Below are 20,380 nucleotides of genomic sequence, written 5' to 3'. Positions count from 1 at the left end.
GTCTTCAGTGGCTTATCAGGTAGATACCAACAGTTCAGCTAAAGGATTGCAGATATTTATAAAATGTTCCGTAATACTCAGATCTGAACATATCTTTCTCTTCCAGATTGCCGACTACAGACGGAGATGACAGGAGTTTGGAACGCAAGGCGTAAAGGGTCCACGCTCACCTCCTCTTCCTCTATAGGAGAGGCTACAGAACTGCTCAGCAGTGTGAACACCAAAAGGCTCTTACTCTACAGCCAAAGGCAACTGGCAAAGTTTAGAGTACAGCAGCTTTTTCCATTTAAGTCTAAAGAAATTGGCACAAGTTAACCAATTGCATTACAAGCTGTTTCTAGTGATATGCAATGTTGTTGTCAACATTAGCCCTGCAGTGAAAATGACATAATTTCACTTGTTTTAAAAGATACTGGGGAAAGAGAGATATGTCATTGATAGAAATGCTATACCTCAATCCATGTTGAAGAACCTTAGCTGCTGTGTTTAAGTTAGTGTGTGTGTGTGTGTGTGTGTGTGTGTGTGTAGGTGTAGGTGTAGGTGTGACTTCATGTCTGTTTAGTCTGAAGGCATGATCTGGTTCTTAAGAGTTTAGACAGGAAATACTTTGAGGTTTTTATACATAACAAATTACTTCACTCTGGGCATAAACGACAGTGGAAAATATACAACCGACATCTCTTGGGGCATTTCTTTACGTGTAAACAATGTTTTTTTTTAACTGCTGTATAAACAAATACTAATGGTTAACTTTTTTTCTTTTGTATTTTATGTTAAGATTTTTGATATGTTCAAGGTAAAATAAATGTTCTCTTGAAATAAGTGCATGCCTTTTTTAAGCTAATTCCATCACTGAAGGAGCAAAACATATGAATAAAATGTTTGTGACATTTATACAGATTTTATTTGCAGCTAGGTACATATAACCATATTGACTTTTCAGATTTCATTGGCATAATCTATCAGGACAGGGGTGAAATACAAGTTAATATTTTCTTCACAAACCTAATGAGAAACATTTAGATAAGATTCTGTGTTAAAGAAGGTTACTGCATAAACTGCTCTGATGTATGATGCTACACAACAATTTCCCCTCCTTCCTTCAAATCCTTAAACTGAGACCTGTATCAACGCAACGTCCTAACATTTAGTAAAACAGGATGGCATGAAACCTTCCACCTCTGCAGTGAACGCTGAACAAACAAGCTGAAAAAGGCAAACATTCTTCATGAATTGAAGTCGTTGGAGTCTGCAAATAACAACAGCAAAACTATATCAAAACAACCTTTTACAAACCCACACAAAAGTCCTGCAGTTTAGTTTCACGTATCCAGCCTTCTGCTCAGTACTTTCCAAACACATGCATTTTCCATAAACCTTACTTTTTAAAACACTTCCACCTATGAGTAGCACAAACTGAGCGGCACACTGAGCACGTGCATGCATATGAGCTCGGCTTGAGCAGAGTTTAAATGCACGCATGTGCTGAGGGATGTTACTTGGCCGTGCATAAAACTGTAGAGTTTTATGGGGTTTACTTCAAGTCATAAAAAAGGTTTTCAATTTTTGGATTCTTTTTTTAACAAATTCAACGTAACACACGGTGAGTAATTAATACAAGAAGTATTCCTTTAAAGGAGGAAAACTGATCAGCACATAAATCAAGTACATCATGTACCAAACTGAAAACAAAATGTCATTCTGCGTGATGCCAAAAATCTCAATAATTGCTTCGACAGCAAAGGAAATGTAAATAAACAGTTTGCAGTCTGTCCAGCTCCTGCAGCAGTCAGTCAGTAGTCTTAAAGTCTGTTATGTTGAATCACAAGTTGGGTATTCTCAAATGTTTGGCTCCAGGGGTATTTTTAAATGTCTGCACTTACAATTATGAATCAAGCACAAAGGACAGAGAGTCCTTTTACATCTTAATGAATAACAAAGCAAATAAAATAGCAAATTTTATCGTATCTTCATTGTGGCAATTTTCTTCATGTAAACATTTTAACATCAAACACAAATAGTATTCATACAAACATAACTAGCGTTTGGTTTTCCTGTCCCTCAAACCTAAATGTCTTTCAGTTGGCATATGTACTGTGAAGGATTTATATTGTAAGACAATTATGAGTGGGAGGATTCTGACACGTTGTACGCGCTGCTGCTTCTTTGCAGTGTGATCTGTCACTGCTCAAGTGTCCTTGTGGGCCTTGTAGTTATGTTATGTGTGTGTGTGCGTATAATTGCAGCCTCTCCACATAATCTGTCCTCGCTGTGCTGTTTTGACACACTCCTGTCATTGCACTGCAGCGTATCTGCACAAGAGCGAGCTGGCTATTTGTCATTCTGCAAAGGTGCCCTGAAAAAACCCTGAGCCGAGGATGAACTCACTGCTGCGTGACTCTGTGCATTAATTTGTGTGTGTGTGTTTGTGTGTGTATGCGCTCTCACCTGTTTTAGAGTGTGTGAGCGTGTGTGCCTGGTTCTCGGCAGGGTTCGTTGCTGCACGCATATGTGTTAGTGTGCTGTGAAGTGCCTTGATCCTGAGATGAACTCCGTTAGCGTTGTTTGATGAGCAGCTTCCTTCGTTGAAACTGAGTTCCAGAGAGCTGAGAAGACGCGCTGCTTCATCAACCAGACCAGATTGATCCACCACCTGGACTGACACACACACAACGACAGAAAGAATATTGCTCATATTGCTACACAAAAATGGTATCTGAAAAGGCATCATTATTTCAAAACAATATTATTTCAAAAAGATATAGTACATGGTATAATATGGTACAAATTATAACAACACTTAATATAATTATAGATATGTACTCAAACCCATCTAAATATTTTGAATACTTAGAGTCTGAGATAAATGGACAGAGATTTTGGATAAGAAATAACTCAATTACCTCTAAGAATAAAAGTCTGTATAATTAAGATGTTAAAGGTTTGATTTTATCTCCCCAGTGTTATACTTATGGATTACCTGTGTATTAGTGATTTTAATTTTTTTTCACATTGTGTACTTGATGCTGCATCTCATCTTTCCCTTGACGATCTTGACAAAATTTAATTAGTAAATGCATTACGGTTTAATATGGCAAGTGCCTTGATCAAGCCCCTCAGAGGGGTTTTTCGCATTTGACCATAACATTTCTGTTGCTCATGTACTAATTTGTATTTTCATTTATTTGTTTATTTAACATATGTGTAAACAAACTAAACTAAAATACCTAACATTCAATGTAAAATTAAATTTATTATTAAGGCAAACCAAAACAGAAGTTTAATTTAGTGTTTTTTTCTGTCAAAACCACCTTAGTGTAAAACACGTGCCTAAAATGTGAGTGTTATCGTGCATTAAAAGTTTATTTGAACTTTTGCATTTTAAACAATAACATAGACATTATACTTTGTTTTCACTTAAAGGAACCTTTCATGTATATCACAGACCTAAAAATGTATGTTCGTGCAGTGGGTTTTTACCAAGTGGACCTTGTGGTGCAACGTTTGAAGGTCAAGAATGACCTCAACTTTTCCCCTCCTCGTGTTTCTAAATGGTGATATTGTTGGCACCGATGTTGCAAAGACAACCTCTCACTCCACCACTTTGTTTTTCTCAGAGCCAACACAGGACAATATGCATTTGATCTTCCACAGTTAACACAATAGTGTCTATGTCTGCCATTTGTGCTACAGCAATGAACTTACACTGATACTCTTTGGTAACTGGGCTTAGCTACCGATAGCTGCCGGGAAAGACAAAAGCACTATCCTCCTGCTTGGGCGCACAATGTTTGACACAGATTTTGAGCTATTAATTGAGCCTTTATTTTCCCAGGAGATTGTACCCAGTGGTAGACAGAGTTGCAGAGTTTAAAGCAATACTTAAAGAAAACCAATCTAAATGCAGATGGTGTCATTATTTTCTAGCCACTACATAGCACAGTCAACATTTACTTCATAATGATAAGTGAAAAAAAAAAACGTATTAATTTTAACCAAAAAAATATGAAAAGTTCTTCATCAACATCCATAACTTCCTGCCAAGGAAGATTGAGTGATACAGGCTCCAAAAAAGCAATATATTGGAACTTGTGGTTAGATTTTTTTTGGTCAGCTGCTGTTTTCATGGTCAAAAATGAAATTCAAGTGCCATGTATTTGCAAATTATCTTGTAGCAGACCAAAATCAACAATGAATCACAATGTGCAAAACTGTCTAACCAGGGGATGCGTGGAACATGAATTGGGAAATTACTGAAAACAGATTTTTTGGAGGAGAAAGAAAACAGATTCTGTTTCCTCACCGTCTGTAAAATGTCTGTTGATCCGCTCAGCGATTGTTGAAAGAAAACAGCAAAGTTGACTAAGAGGTTCAGGATCAATAATGCAGACTGTGATGATTGCTGAGGTTGTGTTGACAGCAGCGTGATCAACGACTGCAGACGGCCAACAGGAAGAGGACGAGCTGAGACCAAGAACAGGGAGCGTAGGTGGTCCCATGCTTCTTTGACACATACCTGGAACCACATAAGACATGATAAATTTCAGTTCAGCCGACAGATGTTTACTTATAAATCGCTCTGAAACCAACCCCATTGTTTTAAGTATTTTTCCTACTAATAAAAATCAATAGATTAGTAATTCACAAATGATGAACAAACGCAACCCCATGTGAGCTGATCTTAAACTCGTAATGGGAGAGACAGCGGCGACGACTGTGAGTCTCCTAGGGTTACGAGAGGAGGCGGACAAACAGGAGACAGAGAGATGAAACTCGGGCCAGCTGGCCAGACACTCACTGAGAAATCAATACTACATCACCCTTTTCACCCGGCTCCCTTCCTCATCTGTATCTCTCTCTCTTTTCTCTCTCTCTCTCTGTCCTCGCTTCTGTCTCATTCTCTCCCGCTCAGCTCATCCATAATTTATTCTTTAATGTATTCTATTTCTTTCTCTGTTTTTTCTCTATAGCTTTCAACAACACATCTGCCAAGAGCAAATGGACAGACCATCCACATTGTTATGTTGTTGAGTTATGATACACACTACTTCCTCTTCCCGTCATATCAAATAAAGTTCAGTATGTCAATACAGAAACGTTGTCAGACCAAACACTTCTGGGGACTCCCCGAGAGGAATTGCCTGCAAGGAATCGCTGCCAAAAACTACATACCTTCAAAGGCTTTTTTTTCTGTGTGCATTCACACCACCAATAAGAATGCTTAAGTAACGTAAGCCAGCCTACACGTATCTCGCTTAGCAGAGTCAAAATTACGTTGTATTTCCCACATTGCGTCTATGTGCAGTAAGGCCATGACTTCACTGTTTGTCCAACTGTCTGTTTTTCTTCAATTTTTGTTGTTGCAAGCTGTTGTTTATGGTTTTTGTTTAGTGCCGTCTGCTGTTTACACGGCTACAATTTTTAATTTTTTTTTTTAAGTGGTAGTTTCCAGTGCTACATTGGCTGTGCTCAACCAATCAACATACATTGGTATTTTTAAGCCCCTATTTCAGAGTTGGTATCACTCTCTTCCAGCACAAGAGAAACCATGAGTGATGCAAATGTATGGTGATTGGTCCAGATTTCTTAAGGCTTTGTCAGCCGTTATTTTGAAAATCTTGTTAGCTATGTAAACAACAGGCACCATGAAACTCAAACAACAGCTCATAACAGAAAAAATGAAAGAAGACTGACAGCTTTAAAAACTAGTTAAATAAAATAATTTCTCTCTCTTTTTTTTAGAGAAATTCTTACCAACTGAAAGGTTCTGCGGTGCCCCCTGTTGGTGGGATGGTAGTAGAAGTTCAGCAGCCACAGGAGGGCGCCACAGTCCTCAGGTCCTGATGTCACCAGCAGCCGCACAGCAACCTGCACCCAGTGGGCGCAGTGGACCAGCAGGAACCAGGCCTCAAACACTTTGTAGTGCCCCCTACAGGACAGGTGGAGAAACAATTCTTAATACTAAAGGTAGAAAGCGGCCTTAACCAGGAATTGTGGGATCTGAAGGATTTTTCTGTGCTGCTGCAGTGGAAGTGCATGGACAAATGACTCTGCAGCACACCAGAGGACATAATTATACCAGCACATGCTGCATGGACTGCAATTAAAAAAGGAACTGAATAATTTATAGCAAAAATCATCAATTGTCAAACTTAAAAATTAAAAGACTCTGGGAACATAAGTGGACCTTGTGATAAGACTTTCTGTAAAATCAATTATCTTTGTGCAATTTCAGTTTGTAATGTTGGGTCACAAACAGAGCATTATAGTGGAACTACCAGATCATATAAGGTCGCAGTGCTATAAACAGATTTTATTATCTATAAACTAAGGTGATTTGGGTGGTCTACTTTAGTTCCTAAATAGCCTGACACTTCCCAGCTGCAATTTTTCTCTCCAGAGTATGTGTGTAAATATGTACAACTTTCTCCTTTTCAAGTTCTACCCCAAAGTGCGGTTGTAAAAAAAGGGCTAGTAACTGTCCGCCCAGTAATTTAGTTATTGCCCCAACAATTAAAAAAAAAACAAACTTGGCCATAAAGGAGAGCAAGGGGAGATATATAAATACATTTTGACAAATTGGCATGACTGCTGTTTGCCATTGACATGCATCTGTGATGTTGTTTTACCAAAGTTTTCATCAAACACTGTGGTTTCCAGTTGCCACACAAATCCTCGAAAAACAGGCTGCCTGGGGTCATTTGTGTCATAAGAGTTTATTAATGAGCCACAACTCTGAGTGTCTGCCAGTACTATTAGTCCTGCCCCCACTGACAGTAACAATGGAAGATCAAAAAGAGACAAAGCTCTCAATTAGATCTGATTCAGAATTAGAGACTGAAGCTCATTATTTGTTCACAGTGTTGATGTCACACGGAGGGACAGCTGTGATTGGCTCTTTCAACTGGTGATATTTCAGCACATAAAGAAATGAGCAAACAGCGATGAGCATCCGTTTTCTGCTTTAATAGCACTAAATCCCAAACTAGAAAATCCAACCTGAATCTTGACAAGTTTTGTTTTGTTTTTGAATCTAATACCACTTCTTTAAAGTCCATGGTCAGAATCAAGTGAGGGATGACACACCACAAAAAGGGGTAGCAAATGTAAGAATGTTACCAGCGCTTAGATGATGAGTCACTGTCACAACTGAAAATTAAGTCTTACTAGTTTTTAAGCTAAGAAGACAAATATTTCCTGGTCCTTTGTACTTATATAGAAGTGAATGAAAGGGTAAATTTAATCTGGTGTGCAATTTCTTTTGTGCTTTTTGGATTTTGACTTACTGTGGTTATACACACCCTGGCTCTCTCAATTTTTTGTCTTTCTTTGAGTCCATCGGTTTCTTTTTCTGTCTTCTGTGTCCAGCTTATCAAATGCCAAGATTTCTTCCCTTTCTTTTTCTCATATGATACCTAAGAGAATATCTTTGTAGTCTGTTCTTTTGGTGGAGATGTCACTTTCAGATCTGGAAGACTATGATGGGTGCTTTTCCCCATATCAGACAATTGATAGACAAGAATTTAAGGGAGACACTACAGGTAAATAGAATAAAGCTAATAGGTATCATCATAAAAATTCCCCAGTTAATTTCATACATTAAAATAATTTTATTTTGTATTACAGATTTTCTGTATGTTTAATTATGCAAATCAGGCATTAACTAATTAAAAATTCACCTTTTGCGTATATTTGCGGAACAGAAATCTGAACTCACATAAAAACCTAAATGGGTATTTGGGGTGTTTTTCGTCCAGTAGTCTGAAAGAAGATAAAAATCTCAAAATAAGAGACGTGTATGAAAAAAAGGTTTTTGCCTGTAGCATGTTAATCAGTAATAAAAATAAGTGTTAGTTGCAGCCTGAAAGAATAAAGAGAGAGGACATAGTTGTAGATTTTTTTAAAATGTAAAACAATGTCTGCAAGTTTTGCAAGATGGACTTTAGGTCCAGAGAGAGAGCTGCAACAGAGTTAAATAGAGGCACACAGCTGCAACAGCGAGACTGTAACTTGAAGTTAGAAGAGCGATAAGGATCTCTCTCTCGAATTTCCCTAATACCATCATTAGGGGTTTCTTCCTCATCTCCCCTCTTTCCCCTTGGCTCCCACATATGAACAGCAGCACCCCTCTGCAGAGCCCTGGCAGCTGCATCTTCGCTCAGAGCAACACAACATACTACTTTCCCACTGCTGGCTCACAACAATGTTTTGGGAATTTTGCATGAAGCTCCAGAATGGAGCGGTAGTGGGGATAATGGGCCCTGTTAAAAACCGCAGCTGGAGGGTATCAAGTCAGCCGTCTCCATCTCCAGGACATCAACTGCTTTCTCCTTTTTATCTGCATCCCCCGTCCTCTTTTTCTCTAAATCAATCCAACCAAGGCTACTCACTCTCTGCTTTTCTCCATTTCATGCTAATATGAAATACTTTACCTTTGTCCACTTCCTGCTTCTTTGGATCTTTTTTTGCATTCCCTTTCTCACTCTTACCGGGCATTCCAACACTTGTTTTTCTCAACAGCTTTCTCTTTCCGAAACTAATAGCCTCTAATAAGCGCTTGGAGGAGCAACGCTGTGCACCAGGACCTCTCTGCTATGATGCAAGGGGAAAATATCTGACTAAACCACCCCCTCAACAGCAGTTAATGGAAATAAGAACACCACACAGGCATTCAGTAGGGTGGTGGAAGCAGACACACATTAACACTTTCTCACTCTAACCTGCTGCTGCTGTCTCTGTCTCCCTCCTCTTCCTCCTCTGTCAGTCTCTGTAATGAGCCGCTGAGCCAGTTCAGATGATGTCTCCAAGACTCTGGAGGCATCTCTGCAAGAACAGATTGAGATCATACAGACACAATGATGACTTGTAGCACATAAATGCGCCTTTTAGAATCAATTAGTTTTCACAAAATAAAAAGTGAGCACAACAGTCAATGTTTAAGGAATAGTAAAACATTCTGGCAAACAGACATGAGAGTGGTTTCAATCAACTCAGTGTGTTCCCCAAAAAGTCTGATTACCCTGACATTAAGATACATAATACTTCAAAATAAAAGACTAAAAAAGTGAAGTAAAACACAAGTTAATTTTGCATGAAATGGTATTTATGGAAATAGCTATAATAGTCAACTTTCCAAATATCAGGCACAAAAATTTTCCAAGCAGAACTGGATAAATTTCTGTTAGTACTCAAAACTACTTTTTCCTGTTTTCCAGCTGTTATCTGTTACTGCTTATAGGCCAGAGTGGTTTTTGTCACATGCTGCATTGTTCTGTCAAAAATAACTTTCCAACCACGAACCAAATGTTGCACGAAAATCTCACATAAATGACACTTCAGGAGGTTGACAAACTAACAAATATTTCAAATGCTTCATATCTTGATCCAGGTCTGCTACCCACAGGCTATGATTTTAACAATGCTATGCTAAGTTTAAATTTATAACTTTTTTCCAGAGGAAACACTTATCATGATAAAACCTCAGATCTTCTACATTTCACAGTACCGTTTCCATTCAGTCTACGGTGAAAAATTGCCCTTCAACACACGCACACACGCACGCATGCACACACACACGCGCACGCACGCACACGCACACACACACACACACACACACACACACACACACACACACACAGTAATAATTAACTCAGAGTTCTGGCTGGGCTCCAGTGTGTCCCTAAATGGCTCCATTCATGTAAATCATTCCTACCTACAGGCCAGTCTGGGCACACACTGATAAGCACTGCTCCACTGTGCCCCTGCACTCACCTACTGAGCATCCGTCCAACAGTAAAGATTCCCATACAAAAACACTGGCAATACATACTCAGTTAAGTCTCAGTATAGTTAAGTAAATCACAATTTGCCTCAGAGGACTTAACAGCATATGACATCCCTCTGTCCACAGAGGATAAGGAAAAATTGTCCCCAACTATTCAAAAAATTATATATATATATACAACAGGGCAGTTCAAACTGCTTTAAAGAGCAATAAAATATAAAAACATAATAAAAGATACAGATTTATAATAAAAGAGATAAGATATAAAAGGTAAAATCACTTACTAAATTATGTAAAAAAAAAAATCAAAAAAAAATCTATTAAAACTAGCAAAAGTGCTCAGCAAGGAAAAAAATACTGTTTTTGACAAAGGAGTCTGTCTATTTGGTGAAGTACTAAGCATATGACTGGATTAGTGAGACATGATTTATAATGCATGAGCTATATATAATAAGCATATAAGTATAACTTCTGTTCCACACTGTGTCAACTTCTATATTTGACATAAAACACTAAAACAATTATTAACTGTAATTGATTTGCAAGAAGAAGACCCGCAAGAGCCCACTCACAATGCGGCAGGAAAACTGTTGACACACAGTTAAAGAATACCTGAATAGACCTTTTCTCACAATACAGGGTTTTGTGCATTGTGTCAGAATGAAACACACACACACACACACACACACACACACACACACACACACACACACACACACACACACACACACACACACACACACACACACACACACACACACACACACACACACAAACTGACCTGATGGCAGGGTCAAGAGGGGAACCAGCAGACTCTGAGGTGACCATGGGAACAAGGCCTTCAAAGATACACTCGTCTAAAACGACACAAAGCACAAATTTTCCTGAGCTCCATAAATGTAAATCATATTTCCCTCAAATCATACATCACTGTGCTCTGAAGGCCTGAAAAATGACATTTTGAATGGGAGTCTGTGTAACTGTGATACAGTAGGTGCTAATGTGTAATGCAGCGTGTAATAGGTAGCGTTTAGTGCAGTGTGACTACCGCCATTAAAACTGAGTCCACTGTAAATACATTGTAGCACTGCCATCTACTGGCTAATAGGGGTGAAAATGAGTTAAGCTACAGTCACAAAACCGTGCAGCAGGTAATACATTACACCTACATCGTTACACATATGTTGCATGGCTTTATGACAGTAATGGTTGACTTGTAAGTGCACATGATTCCCTGCTGTCACCCTGTACTGATGGAGGCCCCCTATACAACAACAGACTCATGTATATCTGAGAGAATCTGTGGGGTCTGACAGTCACTTCAGTGTTAACAGCTCCACATATTGCAGGTGTTTTATTTGTACAAAGTTATTACCCACAAATTGATGATTTAAAAGCGATTTGCATTTATTGTCTACGAGGCAGAGGAGCAAACTGTGGTGTGTGTAGTGTGAGCAGCCAGGTCCCAGCTGGAGATAAAGTGATAATGATGTGGAGGATTCATCAAATGTTAAATGATTTTGCAGGCAGAGGGGAAGTAATTGTTCATCACCCTGTGTGTGCATCTAAGCCCAGGGCACAAAAGTAACCATCATTTCACTTCCACCAAAGATGGTGGATAAGAATAATTAGACATCTGTTGCAAACTTTAGAATTTGGAGAGTTCTCATCTTCTGTGGCACTGAGCATTAAAGAGCAATATGTTTGGATTCATTGATCACCAAAGTTATCAGCAGTCAGTGATTGAGAAGCTATTTGAAAGCATGACTTTGCAAGCTACAAATTACTTCACACTGGAAGAAGCTGAGCTATACCAAATCTACCCACATGAGAAATCAAGTTTGGTAAACTAAAGGCACTGTAGTTCAAATACAGTTCCCAAACATTTTCATGGACAAAGTTTTAGACCTTTCTATGACTGTTCAAGGACCCATAATAAAATTTCCATTTTGAAAAAGCATGTGTTTCACACACACAGGAGAGTTTTACTTCCCACAACAAATGCCGCCACACCACCTCAGATCATCATCGTAACCTGTCTTAAAGGGGGAGGCTTGGCTGGTATTAGTCATGTTAGTCATGGAAAATAAACTACAAGTTTTACACTTGTGTCAAGCAGCAAATAAGGTGTTTTAGTTCATTTGCTTATTTGACATTGAATGTCTTTCGATTCAATGATTGCACATTGCAGTGTTGATGCTGAAACAATATATCGTGCAGCTCTAAGTCAACATATAGCAGAGCTACGTTATGTCAACAGCTAACTTACAGAAAATAAATTTGCTGCTATGTTACATTACGTGGAAGGTTATCCCCGGAAGATTAATTTTATTCCGCACAACAAAATTCCACGACTTTTCCAAAACTAAGGTGATTTGCTGCTTTTCTTTTTTCTAGCATAGTAAACTAAATATCTTTGGGTTTTAGACTGGTCATTCACTATTCTCTATTCTAGGAACTGAAAGGCTGGTCAATTAATCAGGAAAAAAAAGGGAATATCTAAGGTCTAGAGTGAAGAAATTAGTGGCATCTAGCGCAAGGGTTGCAGATTGCAACCAACTGAGACTTCTCCCAAGTGCCACAAGTGCAAAAGAACATGTGAAAATGCAAATAGTCTGTGTTAGGTTTGTCCTTTCTAGGCTACTGTAGAAACAACATGACGGACTCCATGGTAGAGGACCCGTTCCATATGTAGATCTAAAGTGTTCGTTCTAAGGTAAGTAAGGCACAATGACTCTGTCTTTCTGATGATAATCCACAAATAAAGACATGGCTATAAATGTTATATGCAATTTCTGACAAAATATTTCCTGAACCTAACACATTGGATCTTTAATTGATTATGACAATTATCATTATTTGTAGCCCAAAAAGAAACAAATATTTAAGCCAGACTTTTTTATCTTTTCTTGAGAAGGTTTTGAGGCCTACCTGATGCTGCAGCAGTGCCCGCTCCCTGAGGAAACACCTCGTAAAGGTTTGAATGAGATACTTCAAAGACTCATTCCCTTCAGCTTGCTTGAGCACGGACCTGTCGGACACACAAACAATTATGCTGTATGCCATTGTGACACATCAACAACATATTTGCAGAAATACAGACTTCAGCAGCAGGCCATTACATGATGCATCAATCATAAACACAACACACACAAACTCACGAACATCATCTTACCTGAAGATGTCATTTACAACCAAGAATATGGAGCAATGCTGAGCACAGGCTTTAGGCTGGAACACACAAAAACAAAAACTGATTGATTGATTTTTTTTAATGAATGACAATACAGTACAAAAATGTGCATACAGCACCAAAGCTCATCAGGATATTGCAATAAAGTCACATGACTTATTTCCACTGCGGTCCTGAAGTCTAGACAAGGAAGCAGGCAGGAAAGGGAATGACATGTATGTGTGCTACCAATATCCAATTTTTACACTTATACACCTACAACAAAAACATCAATATTATAGAAAAACAATATATTTTGTTTTGTTCAACAAAATATATGAACTCTAAAATCCGATTAAAATCATATGCTCACAATCTAGAAAGTACAGAAAGTATATGATAAAGCCTATCCATTTATATATATTGACCACAGGGTGTCACTGATGCATCATTCACAAACCTCCCTGCCACAGAGGAACAGTTCGCCCTCTCTCCCCATTGACCAGCGTACCACTGTTAGTTCTTCCTTCACACACCCACACACCCACCCACACACACACACACACACACACACACACACACACACACACACACACACACACACACTTACACTCTTATCTCTGCCTAAGGCACACTCATCATGTGTTTTAGATTTAACACATTCTAAAACGCCCCAGCAAAAACATTTAGCAGCTGTACTGTTCGTGTCTGCCTCTCTCGACATGTTTACATATCTTCTAGTCCCTAATTATTCAGCCTGACATCTCTCAGCCATCTCATACAGGGACGCTTCACTATATGAGCATGTGTAGTCTACCTTATAGGTTTTAATCCCAGCAGTGTAAAACAGAATTTTTACTACTGTTTTAAAAGGAGCAACAGAACTGATTATTATTATGATTTTTATATATAAAAACCTGCTATCTGTGTTAGTAATTAATAACAGAGCTGCACAGTTAATCAACTGATTAATTGTCAACTATTAAATCAATCAACAGCTAATTTAATAATCAATTAATTGGTTTTAGTAAGTAAGTTTTTGAAAAAAAAAATCAAAATCAAAATTCTCTCATTCCAGCTTCCCAAAAAAAAAACAATGTATAGACTGGCATTTTATTATTTTGTTTTATTTTCTGTGTTTGGGATGTATATAGATATTGCGCCAAAAAACGGAAATATAGTGAGGTGAAACACAAAATGAGAGCAAATCTGGGCTTGATATTAACTTACAATTTTGCTGGTGAACGGGTTTACAAACAGTAACCTACAATCCTGAATTGTATACCTTTAATGGATTACATGTCAGCTATTAAATTAATCGCCAACAAGTGTTGTCAAAATTATCAATCTATTGACACACATTGATTCTGAATGTCTAAAGAGTTTCAATCCTCATTGTCTGCAGTGTCTGTACATTTATTGTAAATGATCCCAAATTGTTATAATGTTATGTATGTTATTAATGTAATTTTTTTCCCCTTGGAATAAAAAATGGCATTCAATATCAATACTTTTAGAAATTGTATTGAAGTTAGAAATCACAGTATTGTGACAATATTAGCGCCAACAAATCTGATTTAAGCAATTTTTAAAGAAAAGTCAAAATTGTGAACATTTTCTGGTTTCTTTACTCTTCAGTTCACTGAATATCTATGGGTTAAGGACAAAGTACATCATCTTGGGCTTTGAGAAACACTGATCAACATTTTATTTTCAAATGAAAATAATCGATAGTAGCAGCACTAGTTAATAATTAAGTAGATTGTATATCACAATGATTTCAGCAGATAAAGGCCAAATACGTATCGATAACCTACCAACTGATCCTGTAAAGGGGTGTTAGAGAGCATTTCCCCTCCAGTCCAGGCATACATGGAAATCGGAAATTGAGAAACAAACCTCAGTGAGCTCAGTAGGCAAACAGCCCTACTCAGTGTTCATATGGTGTCATTACAACTTCCAACATGCACAAAACAAGTGCTTTCATCCTGAGTTTTGACATGGTTGTTTCAATTTTGTCCTCTCTGGCCAGAAAACAGCATTAATCAAACATGACATGCTTGACATATTAGTGTCTACGTACGTTGGCATATGGTTTATGTGTGTCAGTGCGATTCTGGGTTGCATGCCAGCCTGCATGCATGTGTGCAAACTGTCATGGTTTCCCCCTAGTGAAAACAGATGGGGTTTTTTGAGCGTCCTCCTCCATACCTTACCACTAACACTTCAAGGAGGGTCAATTACAGCACACAACAAGCATCCTGTTTTTGGCAGTAAGGCCCAGGAAGTGAGTGTTTATTGTTATTGGGCCTGTGTCTCTCACTGGATCACAGAGCGGTGGGACAAGCCAAAATGAGGAATGTGAGTTTAATTTCATGTTTCCCATTTTTGATTGCAGTTTAAACAAGTAAGTGAAAGGGAGGCGAGAGGAGACACAAGCCAGTCAGCTAGCTCACACGCCTTTTTTTTCCTTTGCTCTTGCACACGTGTACACTAACGAAGACTCACATACACTTACACACATGTGAACACACATCTGACATCCAAACAACCTGAAGGCTAAGTGAAACCTAAACGTATGCCTCCCACCCTCTTAACGACAGACACGCTATACCAGATGCAATATCATAAACAAAGCATGGTGGCTGGAGGCATGTGTGTGAGAGGGTTTGCATTGCACACATGTGCGTGAGAACTAGCAAGGTGATAAAAACAGAGGTCAATAAGAGATGGATGAGAGGATAAACAAACAGATCCATGACAGGACAGAGAAGTAAACACGTGTATACACAGAGTTAAATCAGTTGTTTACAGAACTTCTCTCTCCAACTTAGTGGCTCATCAAGTGCAGTCACCAGGCAGGCATATTCCTGTACATGCAGCATTAGTAATTCAAACACATGTACACCAGTGTGTTCCAATCTGTCTTAATTTGTGAGAGCAGTTCCTAAAGTGAAAGTGTACATTTCTAGCCTGTTATGTACACAGCTCAACTGGACCATCAATCTGAGAAAACAGGAGTGACACAACTGACAAACTTTACCTCAGTTAACATGAGGCAAACTGGCATTTAAATTCTTGCTTCCCACCAGAGTTTCCCTCAATTTTCGAGCTACCAAAGGCAATCAGCAACCTAGGTTAATAGGATGCCTTTCATAACTGCACACACAAGGTATTGTATTGCTACGCAGAGACGTCTGGCACAAACAATTTGTAGAAAACATGTCTACATGGATTAATCTCCTCCCCTCCACCCCATTTTTATGTCATGCCTGCTCTGTGAGAAATTACTCCAAAGATAGCTCTAGATTCTGAAATATATTGTTGCATCTGATTTAAGTGTTTTGTCTGAGTTCAGCTCAGCTGCCTGTCACATCACATCACCCTGGTCCTTCAAACCTGGTCTCAATTTCACAAAGAATACAATTTAAAATTCTCCATGCCTACACAAAACTTCACAAACTAAGCGCCCTTTTAACAACCACAGTTACACTGATGCCAACTGTCTTGTTTTTTATGTTGTTTTCAAGCAATCCTGGAATGATATCAGATTTTCACTACGCAATTATCACGACCAAAAGAGTTCACAGTAATGCAGTAGGAATGCATAATATTGGGTTTTTTTGCCAATATTCAATATGCTGATAAATAACTTATTTGGCCAAAACCTATAACAATATATCCACTTTTTGCCCCCACCTAATTTTAGTGATCAAGTTTCTTTTGTAGTGGAATTGTCATATTACTTTTTTTTAAGATTATTTTTTTGCCTTCATTAGATAGGACAGAGTGATAGCGTGAAAGAGACAGGCATCCCTGTAATGCAGTTAAATTAACTTTGAACTTTGCTTCATATGCGTTTCCTTTTTTTGGCAAATAAATTACACTCAAAATTCAATAGTAGGAAGGTGGAGAGAAAGTCTGTGACAATAACTGTACAAAATCATACAAAAAGAGTAACTGCACTTAATGGTTACTGAAAATGCATCCAGATTGCACTTGAATATTTACACAATATCATAATATGTGTATTAGCAAAAGATAACAATATTTAATTTTTAAATATCACAGTTATTGCCAATACAGGTATATCAAAACACCCCTAATGTAAAGAAACAGATTGAGGCATTGTGCAAAAGACAAATTTCTCAGAGGGAAACTTCTCCTATTTAATTACCATTACTTCTCACAATAGCTGCACTTATATGTCTAACATGTTCAAAGTTATTGTGGGAAAAATAGCAGCCCTTGGTGGCCAAATGAAAAGCACGCGAAACACTGCTGGTATTTTCTGATCGCATTGTAGTAATGGGGACATTATCTTCAACAAATCATAATAACAACCCATAAATCAAAAATCACTTCTGACTTTTGAACATGGCATGATCTTAAGTTAAATGAAGTGAGGACTGGCCAAGGACTCAAGTGACAGAGAGTTCAGTACTTACCCAGCACAGTAAAGGCTGTGTAGCACAAGCCAAATGATGTGAGATGCAGTTTAGAGCGAGCCAAATGATGTGAGATGCATGCAGAGCAAAGCCAAATGGTGTGAGTTTGCCAGGCAAAAACAGTCAATAAAGATCCACCAAAAAGCAATGGAACGCTTCCAAAAACTATGCATACAAAAACATTACAACCGCCATGTCTTATAATAAATGAGCAGGTCTTATATTCAAACTGTTTGGTTTCACAGTTTACAAAGTAGTTCAAAGTGGGGCTAAAAGCATATGGATTTTTTGATGTGAGACGTGATAATCCAGGTCAGATGAGTCAAACTATGTAAATAACAAACCCACTGAACAACAGCAATATGTTATTCAATCTATCAGCAACGCTTCCAAAATATGAGGCAATAGAATTGCAGAAAATGCCACAGTACACAAGTGAAACAATCTATGTGTTTCTCTCCAGCTCTAACTGTGAGGATAAAACAAGACCATCATTGCTCAACAGTATCACAAGTAGATGTTAGATATTTTTCTTACATTTCAATTGGTAATCTCAAAGATTTTCATTTAAATAAATGTCTGTCAAGCTCCAATCTATTGCCAAATGAAGTAACACAGTGGTGCTTGAGCCTATGGGACCAATGATTCAAGTATTGCTGTATTTATATATTTGCAGTATCATGAAGTGATTGTCAAGGGCTGACATCTGCAGAATAAAATGCTGTGTCAAGTTACTCCTGATGCATACCAAACATTTATACAGCTGCAGCTTCACAGTAAAAAGAAGTAAATTGATGAAGCAGAAGTTGACTTCTATCATAAAGTAATCGAAGGAAATGTCTTTTTCTGAGAGCTTAGCACTTATTGCTATTATTCATCAAAAGCGCATCTACATAACAAAACGTTCATTTTTCAGCATTTTTGACAGCAGATCAGTCTGAAATATTGGAGGAAGTAATGGAAACAGAAGGAGCAGCCACAGTGAGCTGTAGGCAACAGGCTGCACACCTCCAACTTAGCGAGGTAACCACCACTATTCATTTTTGCCCTGCTGTCCCTCAGATCCATGTGGGTTTTTTTGCCTCTGCTTTGCTTTGTTTGTCAAAGCACTTTGTAGTCTTTGTTTTTAAAGGTGCTAAATAAAGTTATTATCATTGTAATAATTAGGTGCAAAATGCTATTATTGCCTGACTTCTTCGTTAAAGTGACAATAGTTTGTTTTGCTGTTCCTAGAACTCTGTGAGCTTCAGTGTTAAACCACATTTAGTAACACCAGTAACTGCAGGTATCATGGCTAAAATGTGGAGAGTTCCACTTTAAGGTAAACTCTTCACAACTTCAGATCTCTAAATGCAGTAGAGTTTACGCTGGCCTTTGTCATGGCTGTCATGGACTGCTTCCTTCCCACAATGATGCTGTCAAAGAAGTTGGTGCCGGAGGTAAATGAGGTAAAATAACACTTGCCCAGACTTCACTTACAAAAAGTAGATTTGAAACAAACCTGGCATTTCTCCTATGAATTAAACTAAAGCTTAAACAATAAGACAATTCACTGATTAGTCACTTAATAGAAAACTAATCTGCAACTATCATTATATCAACATTAATTAAAACCTTTAAATAACTTCAGTAATTTTTAAATTATCAGAGGTTTGAGTTTCTAAATATAAATATTTACTCGTTTTATCTCTTTGTAAAATTAATATATTTGTGATTTGGACTGCTGCTTGGACAAAACAAGAGTTGTCAGCTCTGCCTCTAAGGACTTCTGGTTGGCATTATTGGATTATATTTCATATTATTTCACTCATAAATTGCAAAAAGTCAGTGTTCAACTGTAAGCAAACAAGGATATAACACATTTTTTGTGAAATCTGATCATATCTATCAGAGAAATACATTACTTCCTTTATCATTTTTGAGCTGCGATTTTAGAGTCCTCATAACAAAAAAAAACCCAACTCACCAGCAGTGACTCTGCCAGTTGCCTCTCTACCTTCTGTGGTGTTGACCCTGTGTCGGTGAGAACAGCCTCCAGCAGGCCCAGCACCGCTTTTTCCAGGCTGGACATGTTGTGATACCACAGAGAGACCACTGCCTGCTCCTTCAACAACAAGCACTGGCTGAAAAAACAGCACTGACATTATTATCACATCTGAAATATTGCAGCTACAAACATGGTTGTGTCTTTAAACCATAACAGAAAACTCAGTATGTGTTTGTTCTCGTACCTGGAGTAGGCAGAGCTCAGAGCCTCTAGGAAGTCTTCGCTAAGTGCTGCCCTGACACAAGTCACCGGCTGCTGCAGGAGTACACCAATAAGAGGAGCAGCCTCGGGACAAGAGACAAGGGGGATGCAAGCCTCTGATATCGCCAGAATGTTACATGAACACCTGCAAAGAGTCATACAGACAAAATCTGTAGGGCTGCACCCAACTCAGAATTATGCCAGTGGATTTAGATTTGGCTGTTCAATACTAATATTAGACGATTAGTTTTGTTCCCATTATCAAATTTAAAAGTTTTAACAGACTCAACGGGACATTCAGTGTGACAGTGGCATTTTTGTAATTTAGTAAACAAGCTGACAGCACTAACGGCAGATTGGAAATGTGCAACATTTTTTGCTGACACTTGATATCAAACAAAAGCCTGTATTGTATTACGTTGCTTTGAGCTATAAATTTATCAATACACAGTAAGAAAGACGTTTTCTCTCTATGCAGCTGCATGTGTCCACTGCAGCCTGTACCAAAGAGTGGCATGAAAGTCAAGAGTGTTTACTCCCCAGCAAAATCTGGGGACCAAAATATCCTGAAGTAAACTGCACAGCACACAGACTTAAAGAAAAGAAAAAAAAACAAGACTACTCAACTTAAAGCAGTCTCAGTCGACTGATGTTATTCGAGTCATCAGTCTCTGACCGATGACTCGAATCTTTGACTTTTAAGGGGCAGCCAAAAAAAATCAGTATTA

General features: G+C 38.3%; 2 protein-coding genes across 5 annotated transcripts in view; one reads left to right on the top strand and one right to left on the bottom strand.

Moving 5' to 3' along the window:
• aopep (aminopeptidase O (putative)) overlaps window positions 1-822 on the top strand; it is a 119,078-nt gene extending 118,256 nt beyond the window's left edge. For all 4 annotated transcript variants that reach the window (XM_088076634.1, XM_088076630.1, XM_042488272.2 and 1 more), the window contains one exon: window positions 107-822. The gene's annotated coding sequence lies outside the window, so the exon portion shown is untranslated. The remainder of the gene's footprint in view (window positions 1-106) is intronic.
• Window positions 823-881: 59 nt separating this feature from the next.
• fancc (FA complementation group C) overlaps window positions 882-20,380 on the bottom strand; it is a 39,759-nt gene continuing 20,260 nt past the window's right edge. Inside the window, 10 exon segments of the mRNA XM_042488278.2 lie at window positions 882-2,451; window positions 2,453-2,653; window positions 4,304-4,516; window positions 5,755-5,929; window positions 8,721-8,823; window positions 10,566-10,641; window positions 12,716-12,815; window positions 12,960-13,015; window positions 19,371-19,527; window positions 19,636-19,797. Of these exon segments, the coding sequence (XP_042344212.2) occupies window positions 2,332-2,451; window positions 2,453-2,653; window positions 4,304-4,516; window positions 5,755-5,929; window positions 8,721-8,823; window positions 10,566-10,641; window positions 12,716-12,815; window positions 12,960-13,015; window positions 19,371-19,527; window positions 19,636-19,797 (1,363 nt within the window). The 3' untranslated portion in view covers window positions 882-2,331.

This window comes from Plectropomus leopardus, chromosome 4 (genome assembly GCF_026936395.1).
Source record: "Plectropomus leopardus strain MGB_pleo_1.0 chromosome 4, ASM2693639v1, whole genome shotgun sequence".
Classification (NCBI taxonomy): domain Eukaryota; kingdom Metazoa; phylum Chordata; class Actinopteri; order Perciformes; family Serranidae; genus Plectropomus; species Plectropomus leopardus.
This window is presented reverse-complemented; position numbering and strand designations above follow the sequence as displayed.